This window comes from Lutra lutra, chromosome 11 (assembly GCF_902655055.1).
Source record: "Lutra lutra chromosome 11, mLutLut1.2, whole genome shotgun sequence".
NCBI classification, from domain to species: domain Eukaryota; kingdom Metazoa; phylum Chordata; class Mammalia; order Carnivora; family Mustelidae; genus Lutra; species Lutra lutra.
The window spans coordinates 36188145-36206722 of NC_062288.1; the positions used below are offsets into that span (position 1 = coordinate 36188145).

The following is an 18578-nucleotide window of genomic DNA, read 5'->3' on the forward strand; positions in this document are numbered from 1 at the left end:
CACCATGCTGTACATTATATTCCCATGATTTATTTATAACTGGAAGTCTGTACCTTTTAGACTGCCTTCACCCATTTCACCCACCCCCCACCCCCTGCCTCTCACAACCACCAATCTATTCTATCTGTGAGCTTGTTTTTGTTGTTGTTTTTTAGATTCCACATGTAAGGGAGAGCATATTGAATTTTTGTTTCTCTGTCTGATTTACTTCACTTAGCATAATGCCCTCGAGGTTCATCCATGTTGTAGCAAATGGCAAGATTTCTTTTTCATGGCTGAATACTATTCCATTGTAAAAATATGGTACTTTTTTTTTTGTCCATTCATCCATTCATGGCCACTTAGGTTGTTGCTGTGTCTTGGCTATTGTAAATAATGCTACAGTGAATATGGGGATATGTGTCTTTTGTTTTTTTAAGTTAATGTTTTCATTTCTTTTGGATAAATACCCAGAAGCGGAACGGAATTGCTGCATCATATGGTAGTCCTTATTTGTAATTTTTTGAGGAACATCCATTCTGTTTTCCATAGTGGCTGCACCAGTTTACATTTCTACCAGTAGTGCACAAGGGTTCCCTTTTCTCCATACATTTGCCAACACTTCTAATTACTTTTCTTTTTGACACTAGCCATTCTAACAGGTGTGGGGTGAGATCTATTGTGGTTTTGATTTGCATTTCCCTGATGATTAATGATGTAGAGCACTTTTTCATGTGCCTGTTAGCCATTTGTATGTTTTTAGAAAAATGTCTATTCAGATTCTCCGCCCATTTTTAAATAAAAATTTTTTTTTTTTTTTTTTTTTTTTTTGGCTATTGAATTGTATGAGTCCTTTATATACTTGGGATATTATCCCCTTTTCAGATATATAACTTGCAGATATTTTCTCCTGTTCCATGGGTTGCCTGTACATTTTGTTTATGGTTTCCTTTGCTGTGCAGTTTTTAGTTTGATACAGTCCCACGTTTATTTTTGGTTTTTGCTATCTTTGGTTTTGGTGTCAAATCCAAAAAGTCACCCAAAGCCAATGGCAAGGAGCTTGCCCCCTATGTTTTTTATTTAGAATTTTATCAGTTCAGGTCTTATGTTCAAGTTTTTAATCCACTTTGTTAATTTTTTTTAAGTAGGCTCCATGCCCAGTGTAGAGCCCAATGCAGAGCTTGAACTCACAACCCTGAGATCAAGACCTGAGCTGAGATCAAGAGTCAGACACTTAGGGTGCCTGGTTGGCTCAGTGGGTTAAAGCCTCTGCCTTCGGCACAGGTCGTGATCCTGGGGTCCTGGGATCAAGCCCTGTATCAGGTGCTCTGCTCAGCGGGGAGCCTGCTTTCCCCCTGCCTCTGCCTGCCTCTCTGCCTACTTGTGATCTCTGTCAAATAAATAAAATCTTTATTAAAAAAAAAAAGTCAGACACTTAATTGACTGAGCCACCCAGGCACCCCTGTGTTAAATTTCTGTGCATAGTGTAAGACAATGGTCGTTTCCTCCGCACCATTTATTGAAGAGACTGTACTTTTCCCATTGTATATGATTGGCTTCTCTGTTGTAAATTGGTTGGCCAAATATGTGTGGGTTTATTTCTGGGCTCTCTATTCTATTCCACTAACATATATGTCTGTTTTTATACCACTACTATACTGTTGGAAATATATATTATTTACTGATGTTCCAGAAGTCCATACTTTTTGTTGTTTTCTTAAGGCATTAAAAGCTGCTGTTTAGTATACTTACTTTCTTTATTCAGCATAAGGTAGAAATGAAAAGTTTCTTAATTTTAATATAGCAATTTGTATTACCTTTGGTCTTTGGAATGCAGGTAGTTTTCTTATCTTTTTTTTGTTCGTTTGTTTATAGGGAGTTTACAAAGTTTCTGACTTGTGATTTAAACTCCACATTAAAAAGCAAATTGGATTATCTTTATCTTTACCTAAGAACTGTCTCAAAGTTCATTCATACCTGGGAAATAAGTTTGAAAAACACTTTGTCATGCCCTCATCATAGCATTTATCAAATCTGTCTTAGAATTTTAAGTGTAAATGATATATTTTACCATTCATTTCAATGATTATGATCAAGAAAGATGGGAAACTTATTAACTTTATAACACGTAGTAAAGCCCTACTTTTTATACTGTTGCAACATAATATGTGGTGTGTGCACATTTATTTTAAAGTAGCAAATATCGGGGTGCCTGGGTGGCTCAGTGGGTTAAGCTGCTGCCTTCAGCTCAGGTCATGATCCCAGGTCCTGGGTTTGAGCCCCACATCGGGCTTTCTGCTCAGCAGGGAGCCTGCTTCCTCCTCTCTCTCTGCCTGCCTCTCTGCTTACTTGTGATTTCTGTCAAATAAATAAATAAAATCTTTAAAAAAAATAATAAAGTAGCAAATATCAAGTAAGCCAAAGTTCAGGTAAAGTTAATTAAAATCCAATTAAAAAAAAAAGAGGATTCTCTATTTTTAAGATTTTATTTATTTATGAGAGAGAGTGTGAGCAAGAGCGCAAGAGCAGGTGGAGGGGCACTGAGCAGGGAATCTGCCATGCAGCTTGATCCAGGGCCCTGAAGATCATGACCTGAGCCCAAGGCAATTTAATCAACTGAACCACCCAGGCGCCCCTAAAATCCCACTTTTAACTATATACAGTTAGTTACTTGTGAGTGAAATGGTTGAAATAAATTAAAAACCCAAACTGGCTTTTCTTCCTCCTAGGGTTATGTGGACAAAACTATTCCAGTATTAGTTGCAAGCAGACAATCTAGAAAGGAAAAATAGCGTACATTCAACTTAAGTGAAAACTGCTTATCCATTTTTGTCTGCAGATGACTTATTTTAGATTCTTTGCCTTTCACTGCCCTAATGGTATATATTCAATAAATACAGACAAAAAGTATTATCAGCACCTATAAAATGTAACTGGGAAGGTGTGTTATTAAAACATCACATGGCGCATTCAAAAGTCAACAAATGATTTGCTAATTACTGGTGTGGGATTGTACTTGTGTTATTTGCTCATATAATTGAGTTGATGACATAATTACATGATTCTATAATAACTAAAGCATTTAGTATGCTCTGAGGGAGAATTCTTTTAAAAACAATAGCTTTAGATATGTATTCTTTTTTTTTTAAAGATTTTACTTATTTGAGACAGAGTGAGAGAGAGCGAGCATGAGCAGGGTGAGGGGCAGGGAGAGAAGCAGGCTCCCTGTACCCCCAAATATGGGGCTCGATCCCAGAACTCCGGGATCACAACCTGAGCTGAAGGCAGATGCTTAACCAGCTGAGCTACCCAGGCGCCCATGGATGTGTATTATTTTTAAATGTACAATTTTGCTCCATTTTTACAGTAATGTTAGAAAGCTATTATTTTTCACCCTGTACATGTAGTCCACTGCCAGCAAAGCACTGCAGATGAGAAAGTGGGGGCAGCAGGCTCATCCTTTCTGTCCTCAGTGTGGGATCATCAATTCAAAGGGAGTACATATTTTCTAGACTGTTTTACCAAAAGATTAAATCGATTTTCAGTTGCAACCAAAATTATTCTCATATGTTCTCTCAGTTTTGTGCCAACATTCATTTTTATTAATGTAATTAGTTGAGTTTTATTTCACATATTTAAACTAACAATAAGGGCTTGGATTTTGTAAGCAAAATTTTATATTTCCCCATATTTTTTATTTTTTTAAATTTTATTTAAATTCAATTAACATACAGTATATTAGTTTCAGAAGTAGAGCTCAGTGATTCATCAGTTGCATACAATACCCAGTGTTTATTACATCACAATTGCTCCTTAATGTCCATCATCTAATTACCCCAACTCCTGACCCCTCTCCCTTCCAGCAACCCTGTTTATTTCCTGTGGTTAAGTCTCTTATGGTTTGTCTCCCTCTCTGATTTCATCTTCTTTTATTTTTCCCTCCCTTACCCTATGCTCCTCTGTTTTTTCTTAAATTCTACATGTGAGTGAAATCATATGACAATTGTCTTTCTCTGACTTATTTTGCTTAGCGTAACACTCTTTAGTTCTAATCACATCGTTAAAAATGGCAGTATTTCTTTTTTTGATGGCTGAGTAGTATTCCATTGTGTGTGTTTGTATTCTTTATCCATTCATCTGTCAATGAACATCTGGGCTCTTTCCACAGTTTGCCCATTGTGGACATTGCTGCTATAAACATTGGGGAGCAGGGTACCTCTTTGGATCACTACATTTGTATCTTTGTATACCTCCCCATATTTTAAAGTTGTCTGCATTTCTGAGCATAGACTCTCTGTTAACCTTTGACCACTCCCTATTGGAATTTGGGTACTGACTTAAATTTCTATGAAATTTTTATATATTTTTGGTAAATTGCCAATACTTGTATAGCAAGTTATCTTTTCTTAAATATGCTTTTAAAATTTACATATAATAAAATTTCCTTCTTTGATGTACAATTTCATGAGATTTGACAAAGACACTGAGTATTTGTCAATCACAGTAAAGATACATTTTTTAAAAAGATTTATTTAGTTATATATTTGCCCGAGAGAGAGAGAACAAGCAGGGGGAGTGGCAGGCAGAGGGAGAAGCAGGCTCCTTGCTGAGCGAGGAGACCATTACAGGATTCGATCCCAGGACCCTGGGATCATGACCTGAGCTGAAGGCAGACACTTGACCAACTGAGCCACCCAGGCATCCTGAGATACAGTTTTCACTTCCCCAAATTCCCTCATGCTTCCCCTTTAGATTCCCACATCCCTTCACTCCCATCCTTACCCTCTAATAACCACTATTTGCTTTCTGATCCTATAGTTTTACCTTTCCCAGAATGTCATCTAATTGGAATGTTAGAGTTTATAAACCATTGAGTCTGGCTTCTTTTAGTTTGCATAATGTATTTGAAATTCATCCATATTGTTCACCAATACTTTATTCTTTTTTGTTGTTGAGTAGTATTTCATATGGATATATCTGAGTTTGTTTCACTCACCTGTCAAATGATGTATGGGTTGTCCAGTTTGGGGCAGTTATCAATAATTATATTTCGTATGAATTGTGAGAAAAAAAAGTATATCCTATAAAAGTCGGGATACAGATTTTTGTGTGTAAGTTTTTATTTTTCTTTGATGAATTCCCAGGGATGGTATAACTGGCTTCCACAGTAGGTTTCTGTCTAACCTAGAAGATACCAAACTCTTCCAGGGGCATCTGAATGGCTCAGTTGGTTAAGAATCTGACTCTTGATTCAGAGTTGTGGGGCATGATCTCAGGGTTGTGGGGTTGAGCTCCACACTGGGCTGGAGCCTGCTTAAGATTCTCTCCCTCTGTCCATTCCCTCTAATAAAAAAAGAAAAATTAAAAACTACCAAACTCTTCCAAAATGGTCGTGCCAACTTGCGTTCATCTGAGCCATATATAGCCAAATGCTAGCCATTTTGCATTCCTGTTAGTTGCTCTAAGTTCCTTGATTCTTTTGCCTTCCTTTAGATGGTGTACATTTAAAAGGCATTTTAAACACCATTGTTATCTTTCATGATATCCATAAATGTGCTATCACTGAAAATACTAGTCTGTTTTTCTCTAGTGATAGTAAATATTTTTTTAATATTTAATTTTTGGCTATATGAAATGTATTGAATATACATATCCAGGATGTACCAAGCTATTTCTTTTGCATACTGATACCATTTGCCTAATGAGATGCTTTGGGGCTGCTCTACCTTTGCCCATTTCTCAATAGAATTCAACATATTTCTTCAAATGATCCTCCATTCCTTATCTTAGGCAGTATATACTATATTCTCAGTTGCCCAGAACAGAAAGAGGGTTATGATACCTGTCTCTTCCTTAGTTCCCATATCTAAAAGGTCAGTGGGCTTTGTAAAAACATGAACCCACTTCTCCCCATCGTCTTATACTTTCTTGCTCAGATCCCTTTGAGCCCTGGCCCAGGGTGATCTTTCAATATACAAATCTGAGCTAGTCAAGTCCCAAAGGCTCCAATGGCTCCGCATTAGAGAGAACACAAAATCCTTTAAATTATGTTCTTTTTTGTTTTAAAGCCTCCCTAGCTTTCCCTCTACCTGACAAATGTCTGAATACAGAAGCCAGCCTGCCAGATTTTAAACTGACTCTACCATGTACTAGTTTTTGACCTTAGACAAGTTAACATTTTATATACAATTGTATTCAAAGTTATAGTGTATGAAAATGAAAATATTTACAACACTGTGTTAGAAAGTTTGACTTCTAACCTTTTTAGAAGAAAACAAATATCTTGTTACATTTTTAATACAATCACAGTCATGTTCCTGATTCATTCTGTGGAGCCAGACTGCCTTGATAGGAACCTCAGCTCCACCACTTAAATTATAATCTCTTTGGCAAGCTACTTAACTTTCTGTTTCTTCATCTGTAAAGTGGGAATAATAGTATTTGCTTCGTCATGATTATTATAAGGGCTAAATGAATTAATATATCTAAAACAATGCCAAGGCACGTAGTAAGCACCATTTTAAGTACTAGCTATTGTCATTATTCAACTAATGGGTAAGTCAGTCCCTAATTTCCCATCTGTTGTTGGTGTCCTTCCAATAAATCTCGAACAACCAGTGCTTCCTTCCTTTTCTTTTTTTCTAAAGATTTGTTTATTTTAGAGAGAGTGAGCAGGGCTGGAGGGAGGCAGAGGGAAAGGAATCTCAAGTAGACTCCTTGTTGAGCATAGAGCCCAAGAAGGGCTCAATCTCAGAACCCTGAGATCATGACCTGAGTTGAAACGGAGTTGGAAACTTAACCGACTGAACCACCTCGGTGCCCTCAGTGCTTCCTTCTATCATAGAAAGTAGTACAATGTATAAAATTGCCCTTCTCACTTACACTGTACGATGTCTGAAAGATAGTTCCTTCACCTCAAGCATGCTGCTTGCCTCTAAGAACTCCCAGGGCTTACCTTCTTTTGCCTTAGGGCCTTTTCAGTCTGCCTAACTCTGCCTTTCCAAATACTTTAGAGGCATTCTGACCTTATGAATACAAACTTCAAATGAGAATCACACCATCACAGATGGATTTTTGTTGAGAAAGTATTTTTTGCTTGAATTCAAGCCACCTTAATTCCTTCATCAGTTTTCTATTAGCACAGCAAAAACAATTTATATTTCTTCCATTTCATTTTACTGAAATTATTTTCATTGGGAGTATTTTTCTGTACAAATTATAAAGCAAGGAATTGATTCATCAGTCAGCTTTTTTGGGCATATTTTTAAGAGTTCCAATTAGTTTCTGCTATTGAGTTCCTCAGGATCAAATTAAATTCTAAATTTTATTGATCCAATTCATCTATTAAATTTGGTCAAGAACTGTGGCCAGTTTTACTTTGTTAAATATTTCCATCAAGTCTAATGTTGGTGGGAGTGGTCAATTTTGGCAACTTTTAATCTTATATGTTCTTCAGCAGGTTTTTTCTAATACATTTATCATGTGTAGCGTTAGCTGTTCTGGGTTTTGTTTTGTTTTCATTTCATTTTATTTCTTTTCAGTGTTCCAGCATTCATTGTTGGTTTTATTTTTAAAATGGAAACTCATTTGTTGTGATTTGGATAAACAATTGTTTGAATTTACTTTTCAGCTAAAAATGAGAAAATTTTTTCAATTCTCCAGAACGATTCTTTGGTTCAAAACACCTCACTCCATTTCCCTTCTCCCTCAAATGTCTTTATATCCTTCTTTCTCACTCCTCAGATGCCAGGTCAGGCATCACTTGCTCGGGGATGCCTCTCTTGATCTCTAAAGCTAGATCAAGTTTCCCACTTTATGCTTACATAATACACTTATTTCTCTTTCATCACTTATTGGACTTTAAAATATATATTTCCATGAGTATTTATTGTCTCCCTCATTAAACTTTAAGTAAAGGCAGAAGCTTTGTTTTTCTTACCACTGGATCCCTGGCACATAAATAGCACTCAGATTTACTGAAAGAATGATGAAAAGGAAAATGGTATCTTTTACCTCCAGTGTACATACAATGTCTGACCAATATTAGGGATTCATTAAAACTTGTATTTCCCTGTTTTTGCTTATTTCTGATTTGTTATCCTCTGACAGAAAATGATTTTTTTTTCCCTCAATACTATATTTGAAAATTGACTTTCTAATGCTATATATTTTTAAGCCTTTAACACCAGCTACTCTAATAGTCTTCCCTTCCCTACAGGGCTGCCATACTGTGTAACCCAGGAGGGTACACTGTATTCTATGGAGCAGGGAGTTGTTTGAAGTAGTATGATTGCATCCTCACCTCCCTCTGTGAAGGGAAAAGCATTTAGCTAACTCCTAAAGTTGGTTGTAAGAGCAGTTCTAAACCCTAGCGGTACATCAGAATTACATGGGGGTACTTTCAAAACAGAAATCCTGGGGTGCCTGGGTGGCTGAGTCAGTTAAGTGTCTGTCTTTGGCTCAGGTCATGATCCCAGGGTGTGCGTCAGGCTCCCTGCTCAGCGGGCAGTCTGCTTCTCCCCCTCCCTCTGCCGCTCCCCTTGCTTGTGCTCTCTTGCTCTTTCAAATAAATAAATAAATAAATCTTTAAAAAAAGCAAAACAAAACAAAACAGAAATCCTTGAGCCCACCCTACATTTATTGAGTCATTACACAGTTAAACTCCCTACATGACTGCAGAACCAGGGTTAGGAAACACTTGGCTGGAGCACAGGATGAGTGTGGGAAAAGTGATTACACATTAATCTGGATAGGAAGGTTAGAGACCATGAAATTGGGGTCCCCATATGCAATACTAAGGAGTTGGAATTTAATTCTACATATAGTAAGGAACCATGAAAGGCTTTTAGAGGGCAATGAAATAATCAGATCTGTAAGAAAGGTGAACTTGGCACCAGTGTGGCAGATATGCGGGCAGGGTGTAGAGCCTCAGCCAGGGGAAGCCAGGGAGGAAGTTAAATAAACTTAGGAACAAGTGATAAGGACTTGAACGAGGGTGGATGCAGTGCAACGAGGGAGAAAGGGAATGGGAAAGCACTCACAAGACATTTGACAAGACTCAATAAATGAAATGTCTAGAATAAGAAAGGAGAGAGAGGCTCAAAACCCTTCCAAGATTTCTAGGCTAAGCAACTGGATGCAATTTGATGATGCCACTAAGCAAACAGAAAATACAAGTGGAAGGGCAGAATTGAGCAAGCAAAGGGAACAGATTCTGTTTCCAGGTATGAAGAAACAGAAGTTCCTTTTGTATACCATTTAGGTAGAGCTAGAATAGCAGGAAATTGGAATTAAGATCTAGAATTCATAAGAGAATCTGAGGCTGAAATTTTAGGTTTGGGAGTCAACAGGGTATTTCAGTTGAGACCACTGGAATGAATGAAACCAAACATGGCATTGTCTATGCAGAATCAAAAGTGCTTAGCACAGATTTAGAGATAAAATCAGGTTTTCTCATTCAATTTACTTAACCATATAATTTTAATAAGGCTCAGAACGAGCACCATTAGAAATAAACAGAAATTATTGTGAAGTGTCAATTATGATATATAAAAATTATCTGTAATCTTTAGGACAACTTCAAATATGACTAACTGTATCCCTGTACACATTTAACTGTTGGCTTGGAAAGACTAGTTTCTAAGCTTATTAAATAGTAGATTAGTCAAGATGAGTCAGATGACTCAGATTCTATGAGTCAGCTCCTCATCTATGCTATCAGTACTCCCCCTAAATGAAACAGAGATTTGGTGATCTACTTCATACAATGTAAAGGCAATATGATTCATTAAGCTAAATGATAAAAATACAACACATGTAATAAATGGAGATTATATCCAGAGATTGTCAGTTAATCTGTGTGTCTATGTATGTGTATGCTTGTGTGCCAGGCACTTTTGTGTCATTTACTTTAATACAAATTCATTACTAGATCTGGAATTATTTCAATTGAAAAAAACCCAAATTTAAGATTCCTAGGAACTGCTGCTTCTGGAGAGTGAATGAACTTGTATATACGGAGTCCCAGAAATCTTCATATAAAGAGGCATCCAGGTTAATTATGATGCAGGGGGCTCAAGAACTATACTTTGAGAAATACAAACTTATACTAGTTACACATTTTAACTAAGACTTTTAAAAACATGTTGATAAATTTTCTTGGATTACAGAAAAATGTTTGAAATAGCCGTGTTATGTACATAAGTTTAAGTAGAAAATATATTTTATTTATTCAACTTTGTTGACTTCCAGTATATTTTGAAATGACACACCAAAGTTATACCAAACCTATTTTTTAATTTCATTACATTCCACTCCAAATTCTTTACCATTTACCAAAAATAACTTTTTATAAAGCTTACTGTTTTGTCCATTAATATACAGATGATCAATCTACACTTTTTTGCATGTTTCTCTCAAAAGTTAGAATAGCTTATGATGATATTATATAAAACTAACTGGTATATTACACACCAAACAGAAGTACAGATTCTGTACAATGTAATAGTATACATATATATTACAAGAGACTAAATGCCTTGTTAAAAGTAATAGTTTAAGAAATCTTTCATGGAAAAAAAATCTGCATTACAAAATGTGGTGGCTTAAGTATCAGCTGCTTTCCGCTCATGAATTTCTTTCAGTCGGGATTAACTGTCCATTTAGCTTCATTAATAGTTTTACCACAAGGCCAGCCTACAAAGTAAAATATATGGCGACAGTAAATATCAAACACGTATGGCAGTGGGCAGTTCCCTATCTATTTGAAAAGGAACCTTCTTGGTAGAAGGCAGCTTGTCAAGAATAGGAGTACTTAGGCTTTCAAGAAATTTAAGGAGCAACCTACTGGATGCAGCTAGTGGCTCAGATACCAAGAAGAGGTAAGGACTACCTAATATCTTGATAAAAAAAATAGGGAATACTGACCAGAATTAAAGGAAATGGCAGAAAAAAGAGTTTCACTATTATAAAACTTATTCAGATAAGTTTCAAGCTTATTTGCTTAGGCAAGGCCTATGTTTTTTTCCCTTGGTCTTAAATATCTTAATTTCATAAGTTATCAAAGGTTTTCCTTGAAGTAAAATGGATTGTCACTTTAAAATTTTTTTCCTTTTCTTTTTAATTCAATTAGCCAACATAGAATACATCATTTGTTTTTGATGTAATGTTAAATGATTCATCAGTTGTGTATAACACCCAGTGCTCATCACATCACTAAAACAGCAGTTCATTAGAAGTCCAAAGTAATTGATAAATGCTTACCTGTTTTGTGTGTACTATAAAGCTCATTTTATTTTCCATACTATGGATCTGAAAACATGTATCAGCATCCCCCAACTGCCACATAAAACAACCATACTTAAGACTGATGAGTAAAGCCTGCAACATAATTAGAAACTGTTTTACTGAAATATATATTAAAAACAATACCTCTCTTCTCTTATTATCTACAGTGCCCTAATTGATCTAGTCCTGTCTAAACATAATGGTTTTGAATGTCAGAATAAAATCTATATGAGGTACCCACATTAACCTCACAGAACCTAAAGTACAGAGCCACATAGATGGTAGATGCTCAGGAGACTACCTCGAGCAATGATAAATTGTTTGTATTAGACTGACAAAATATTTTAAAGATGCCTGTTCTTTGGTATGTGTATACACACACACACATAGTCTCTGGCATATCATTCAGCCATGAGAAAGAAGATAGTACTTCCATTTTCAACAACATGAATAGACCTCGAGGTCATTATGCTAAATGAAATAAGTCAGAATAAGACTAATATTATAGGATACCACTTAATTCAGAGTCTAAAGAAGTTGAAGTCACAGAAACAGAAACGGAATGGTGGCTACCAAGGGCTGGGGGATGGGTGAAATGAGCAAATGTTGGCCATGGAGTATAAACTTGCAGGTATAAGATGAGTAAGTTCTGGGGAATCTAATGTACAGCATAGTGACTATAGTTAACAATACTGTAATATCTATTTCAAGTTACTGAGAGAGTAGATCTTAAATTTCTCATCACAAAAAAGAGATGGTAATTGTGTTATGTAACAACATGATGGAGGTATTTGCTAATGCTATGGTAATAATCATTTTGTAATATATAAGCATACCAAATCAACCCACTGTATACCTTAAACATACACAATGTTATATGTCAATTATGTTTCAATAAAGCTGAGAAAAAAAGATTCCCAATCTCTCAGTGACTTTCAGGAAAATTAAATAGACAGGTTTTTACTTTCTGCATACTAAAAACATTCCCTTTACTTCATACAGTATCTTCTGAATATGGACTTGGTACTTTCAGATCTGAAATTTACATAATGAGGTAACATGCTGACTTAGGCAATTCCATCTCACTAAAATTAAGTACAGTGATATATCGTAAAAATGAGCATAATTTTTTTTAAAAGATTTTATTTATTTATTTGACAGACAGAGATCACAGATAGGCAGAGAGGCAGGCAGAGAGAGAGGAAGGGAAGCAGGCTCCCTGCCGAGCAGAGAGCCCAATGCGGGGCTCGATCCCAGGACTCTGGGATCATGACCTGAGCCGAAGGCAGAGGCTTTAATCCACTGAGCCACCCAGTCGCCCCCCATAATTTTAAAAATTAATAAGATACCCTTCAAAAATCCATCAAATCATTTAAAGCAAATATTAGAATAACCTATTCCTACATTTTTCTAATGAAAAGCTATATTTAAAACAGGCATTCAATTGTATCTTTTTGATTATTTTAAAATGTCTCTCCTAGCAGTAACTTTCATTTTCCTGCCCTGAAAATATATCCTTTATATACACACATGTACAAAGAAAGTGTTTGTGCAGCCTTTAAAATACACGTTTAAAAACATCTGCATTCTATGACTAGCAGTTCTTAATGTATTGATTATAAAAACTGAAGTGGCTCAGTGGGTTAAAACCTCTGCCTTTGGCTCAGGTCGTGATCCCAGGGTCCTGGGATCTCTGCTCAGCAGGGAGCCTGCTTCTCCCCTCTCTCTCTGCCTGCTGCTTTGCCTACTTGTGATCTCTGTCAAATAAATAAAATCTTCAAAAAAAAAAAAAATCACTTAAAAAGAAAAAGAATTGAAGTTACGTGAAAAAGATAGGTTTAGGGCATTTTTAAAGTGATGTTCTTAAATGAAACAGTACAATTAATTTTCATGAGTGTACATTATATATAATGGGAATAACATCTTTACAATTAGCAAACTACATTTATATTGTAAAATATAGCTTTATAGATAGGATATGCTAAAATATCTATTTACCAAGGTACACATTGAAACACTGATTCAAGATATCTTAAACTATCTATCTTTTGGATCAGTTGCTTGAAATTTGTTCAATCATGATGCAGAAAATGTTCCAGTAGTATGGCCTCAAAACAATTTAATATACAGAAAACAAACAAGCCTGAGGTACAAGTCCTCAATTATATGGAGGCCAAATTACTAACAAAGTACTGAGGTTCTAAATTTGAAATAAAGGTTTTGTTGGTAAAGAACAGAATGCATGATGGAAGGAATTTCTGAGAAACCAGTAATAATGAAAACAGCTCAATGGAGCTGGAACGTCCCTGTTGCCCCATGTTGGGTGTAGAGATTACTTAAAAATAAAATCAATCTCTCTCTCTCTCTTTTTTTTTCCAAAAATGGGGTGGGGGTGAACCACAGAAGTCAGAAGTAATACATAGCCAGCCAGCAGACAGGAGAAAAAGTGATGTTGACAGGTGATCATGAAGATGGCATTATGTGGATATTTAAATAACCAGTTGTATTTGAGAAGGGCATTATGGCCAACATAAATTGATATCAGCAAAGGGTAATCTGCGGGTATGGCAGTAGTACTTTTATGGTTAAAGATACATTAACAAGTATAGTTCAGTGATGAAATAGCAATGCATTCATTATAGTAAAACACTGACCTACAACACAGTCTATTATACATTCAATAGTGTCTACATTTTATGTAAGTAGGACAGAAAAATCTCTGCTAAGCATATGAAATTGGCTAGCCTATACTTTCTAATGGGAAACTCTCATTATTTCAAAGAGAAACAAGATACAGAAGATACAAGTAATTGATATAAAAAACAGAGCTGTATTCTATCTATAGCTTTTCATGAGATTTAATCTCTGAAGCTATCATATCCCAAGTAGAGTTTTAAATGTAAATAAGGGTATTTTTGCAAGTGAAGATGTTTAGTCTCTTAAAGTAAGCTTGTCAAATTCACCCCAGCATATCTTGATAACTGCAAGACAACCGCGGACAAGCTGACTGTTCCCACCTTTGATGATTAGAAAATATAATAACTTAGAGCTTTCATCAGTGCTATAAATTTATCAGTGGTTTAAGGAGCACAAGGTAATGGTTAGATGGCAGAAAACATTGTTACCCTTTGGTTTAATCACCTTCTTATACCCAAGGACAGTATTTTTATTTAATTCCTAGAAATCAAACATCTTATCCTTTCCAAAAAAGCAGACTGTTAACTATTAATGTTATCATCCTCTGCCTGCTACTGCAATCTCACTCATTCCTGGACCAGAATATTATTCATAACGTGAAATGTTATAATGCTGACCCATCATACGGGGGGGACTAAATAAAATGTTTTATTGTTGCCTAAATTTGAAATGCTACCAAATATCAAACATACACTATAGCTTACAGAAGACTCTTGGTGTCATACCCAGAGCATCACCATTTAGTACAATAAAGGATTTGTAAATGTTGTATAAAATGCTCTGAAATAGCAGAGGAAAAACTTCTTGAAATGGTAAGAGAAATTTCTCCTTTAATTTCCTTTAACAAATTTAGTACAAAAGAAATAGAAAAATGGTTGCAAACTAATATGAAGCAGCCTATTTTGTCTGAAAAAGTAGCATAAATAGAAGATGATAATGAGCAAATGACCCAAAAGCAAGCTGACATCAGAGACTTCAAAAAAATCCAGTTCCAGATAAACATCTGAAGTCAGTCCCTATTCAACACTATGTCCCTACATATTCTCTATCTCCATTCACAGGCATATCTAACAGCGTGATAAAATGGCAACTGTCCATAAGGATGATCTGGAGTTATCAGAAAATGACTAAACTACTTTCAGAAGTTATGTGATTATATAATAAAAGATTATGAAAGTAAAAATTAGGTTTATGATAAAATTTCCTAATTCAAAATGTCTTTTTTGACAACAAGCTGTTTATTACCTCAACTGATCTGTTTATAGACAAATCTGAATGAACAAAATTAATGATTTTTCTTAGCTTCCTATTATAAACTAGAAAGCTGTTCATCCTGATAAATGCGTTAAATATGCTAAAAATAATCCCAAATTTCATATTATAATGACTCTGATTAAAAAAGGAGTATAATACAATAATAAGCCTCTTATGGAAAAGCTCTGAAGTGATCTAATAATAGTCCCTTCCACGCTTCATCTTGCCTGTCTCCCAGGCTCTTACAACTAATTCTAATTTTCAAAGTGAATCCCTTGTATCAGTCTATTTTTTCTTTTTTTAATCTGTATTGTTTTCATTTAAACTTAACTGAATTTTTTAAATAGGTAATATAATTACAGTTAAAATTTTTAAGTTGCAAAACGGTACATAGTAAAAAGTCTCCCTCCTACTCTTGTTCTCAGTTGCCTCACTGCCTTCTCTAAAGGCTTTATGACTTTCTAATCATACACAAGCAATATGTATTTATGTAGATATAGTCTTCACTTCCCCCATTTTTACACAAATAGTAGCCCATTACATATGGTTCACCACTGTGCTTTTTCGCTAAATATATCTTGGAAATCATTCTATACATTCTTCATTCTTTTATATGGGTGCACAGTATTTCAACACAGAAATGTACTATAATTCATATAACTATATAATTAATGTTAATAATATAATTAACGCCTTACTGACAATTATTTACTTTTCAACCCTCATCCTTTGCTATTACAAATGAAATTGCAATGAATAGTCTTATATAGTCATTTCTAGATTTTTCATACAGACTGGTACCATTTTTTTGACATTATAAAATGTAACTAGTTAAAAATAGCTGTAAATCTACCTTAGTTTCCATGTTGAGGAGATGAAGTCCTTTTATATTCACTCCTACATACACAGGGATGACTTTATGATTGCTGGGGCTTGCCTTTGTAAATATCTGTCCTGTGAAAAAAGCTGCTCCATATGTAGGAATTTCCCAACAATTCTGTAAGAACATGCGCTGAAGGTGATGCATTTCTTTACTGACACCCTCACTTGTACTAAGATTCTAAAAACAAAGTAAAGTAAAAGAGATGTGAACAGAGAATATACCTTTGATAATCCAAAGAGGTCAACTAAGCAGTTTCTAAAATCATGGCCACCCCCAGAGAAAAATACAATTGTGTACAATAGCCCAAGAGCAATTTTTTTTGAGATGTTAATCTTTAAAAAAGGAAAGAAATATCAAAATCTAAAAATATTGTTTGTCTATTCTATTAGGTTTTAAATGCCCCTTTGAAAGGGATAGTGTATAATTTCATGGGTGTGTTTATGTGCATGTGTTTAATCTCTAGTCCTTACCACAGAAGCCAACATACAGAAGGCATTCTGTAAAAGATTCCACATTATTAAAAATAAAAATATCATGCTATCAGTTTCATGTGAACTAGAAGATCCATTTTTAATTTCAGGACAGTAAATTTAATATAATTATGTTTAAAACATATTAAACAATTTCAAACAATTTAATTTACAAATTTTCAACTAGGATATAAAGTACCCTTATTTCTATTAAAAGCTTACCTTGTATTCATGAAGTATTCGGTTTGTCCAGTGAGGTGCCTTACTTTTTAGTTTGGTAACAGGTACAATGGACTTTAAATTTTCTTCACTGTAAGCAAATATGACATGTTTTAAATAAATCATCCTTAGTAGCTAAAGTACATAAATCATTTAGAAACAAACTGCTTTAAGTAACATGATTTTTGAGCTGAAGAATCTGTATTGTAAAATATTACAGAACTCTCAAAATTTTATGCAAAAGGTCACAATCCCAACATTCTCATTTAAGAGAAATGTTTCTTCTTTCAACAACCACAAAGTATTTTTGAAAATTGAAAACCACAGGGGTGCCTGGGTGTCTCAGTGGGTTAAGCCTCTGTCTTCAGCTCAAGTCATGATCTCAGGGTCCTAGGATCAAGCCCTGCATCGGGCTCTCTGCTCAGTGGGTAGCCTGCTTCCCCCCCCCCCCCCCGCCTGCCTCTCTGCCTACTTGTGATCTCTCTCTGTCAAATAAATAAATAAAATATTAAAAAAAAAACCCAAACCATTCAACTGTAACTGGTATTGGAGAGCTGAAAATTAACACCGAAGACAGAGAGACATGAAATCACATATTTAATCTTTGAGAGAAAACACTGAGGTTTTAAACACTGAAGCTTAATTGTGGTTTTCAATTTTTTTCTTTCTTTTTTTTTTTTTTTAAAGATTTTACTTATTTATTTGACAGACAGAGATCACAAGTACGCAGAGAGGCAGACAGAGAGGCAGGCAGAGACAGAGAGGGGGGAAACAGGCTCCCCGCTGAGCAGAGAGCCCAATGCGGGGCTTGATCCCAGGACCCTGGGATCATGACCTGAGCTGGAGGCAGAGGCTTTAAACCACTGAGCCACCCAGGTGCCCCAAAAATAAAATCTTTAAAAAAGAAAAAAGCTATATCAAACCATAGTCAAATACAAGAAAAGTAACTTTGGAGAGAGTATAACTTTAAGAATGTTTTACCATTCTTTGGTTTGGTTTTGTTTTTTTCCTTATTCCATGCCTTGTATCCTTTAGTTCCAAACCAAAGAATAAATATATATATTTTTTAAGAATAAATATTTCTTTTTTTTTTTTTTTAAGATTTTATTTATTTATTTGACAGAGAGAAATCACAAGTAAGCAGAGAGGCAGGCAGAGAGAGAGGAGGAAGCAGGCTCCCTGCTGAGCAGAAAGCTCGATGCGGGGCTCGAACCCAGGACCTGGGATCATGACCTGAGCCGAAGGCAGCGGCTTAACCCACTGAGCCACCCAGGCGCCCCAAGAATAAATATTTCTTAATAGCATTTTTAAACTTTCTTGGTTAAACAGAATCTTAAGCACAGCACAAGACCACGTTTTAAATACTTACTTTAGGAAACCTTGCTTGTGTTTCTTACTCTCATAATTTCCATAAACTATTTGCAACAGTAGACTTGCCAATGTTATCAGTTTAGCATCAGGAGCTGTATAAAAGCCCTTCAATAAATTATATCTGGCTTCATCAAAGAGAATAAGAATAGCTAGTGGGTCTTCAATCTTAAAAGAAAAGGTATAATTTGGTTATTGGGCTACAATTTCCTGTTACAAATATACAACTTGTCACTTTCTAATTTGGAAAAGCAAAAGCTACATATCCATATATAAATGAGCTGTTACTGATTTAGAGCAGAGGCTGACAAATTTTTCCTGTTCAGGGCCAGATAATATTTTAAGCTTTATGAGTCACAAAGTCTTTCTTACAACTACCCAACTCAGCTAGTGTAGCACAAGAGCAACCACAGGCAATCTAG

General features: G+C 35.4%; 2 protein-coding genes across 6 annotated transcripts in view; one reads left to right on the forward strand and one right to left on the reverse strand.

The window, feature by feature from the left end:
* ANKIB1 (ankyrin repeat and IBR domain containing 1) overlaps positions 1-18578 on the forward strand; it is a 259272-nt gene that overhangs the window by 52563 nt on the left and 188131 nt on the right. The gene's annotated exons all lie outside the window — the stretch shown is intronic.
* Positions 8597-18578, reverse strand: part of KRIT1 (KRIT1 ankyrin repeat containing) — a 38861-nt gene continuing 28879 nt past the window's right edge. For all 4 annotated transcript variants that reach the window (XM_047694626.1, XM_047694623.1, XM_047694624.1 and 1 more), the window contains 5 exons: positions 18158-18324; positions 16792-16879; positions 16070-16276; positions 11242-11358; positions 8597-10674 (listed from right to left, as the gene is read on the reverse strand). In XM_047694626.1, the coding sequence (XP_047550582.1) occupies positions 10606-10674; positions 11242-11358; positions 16070-16276; positions 16792-16879; positions 18158-18324 (648 nt within the window). In that variant the 3' untranslated portion in view covers positions 8597-10605. The remainder of the gene's footprint in view (positions 10675-11241; positions 11359-16069; positions 16277-16791; positions 16880-18157; positions 18325-18578) is intronic.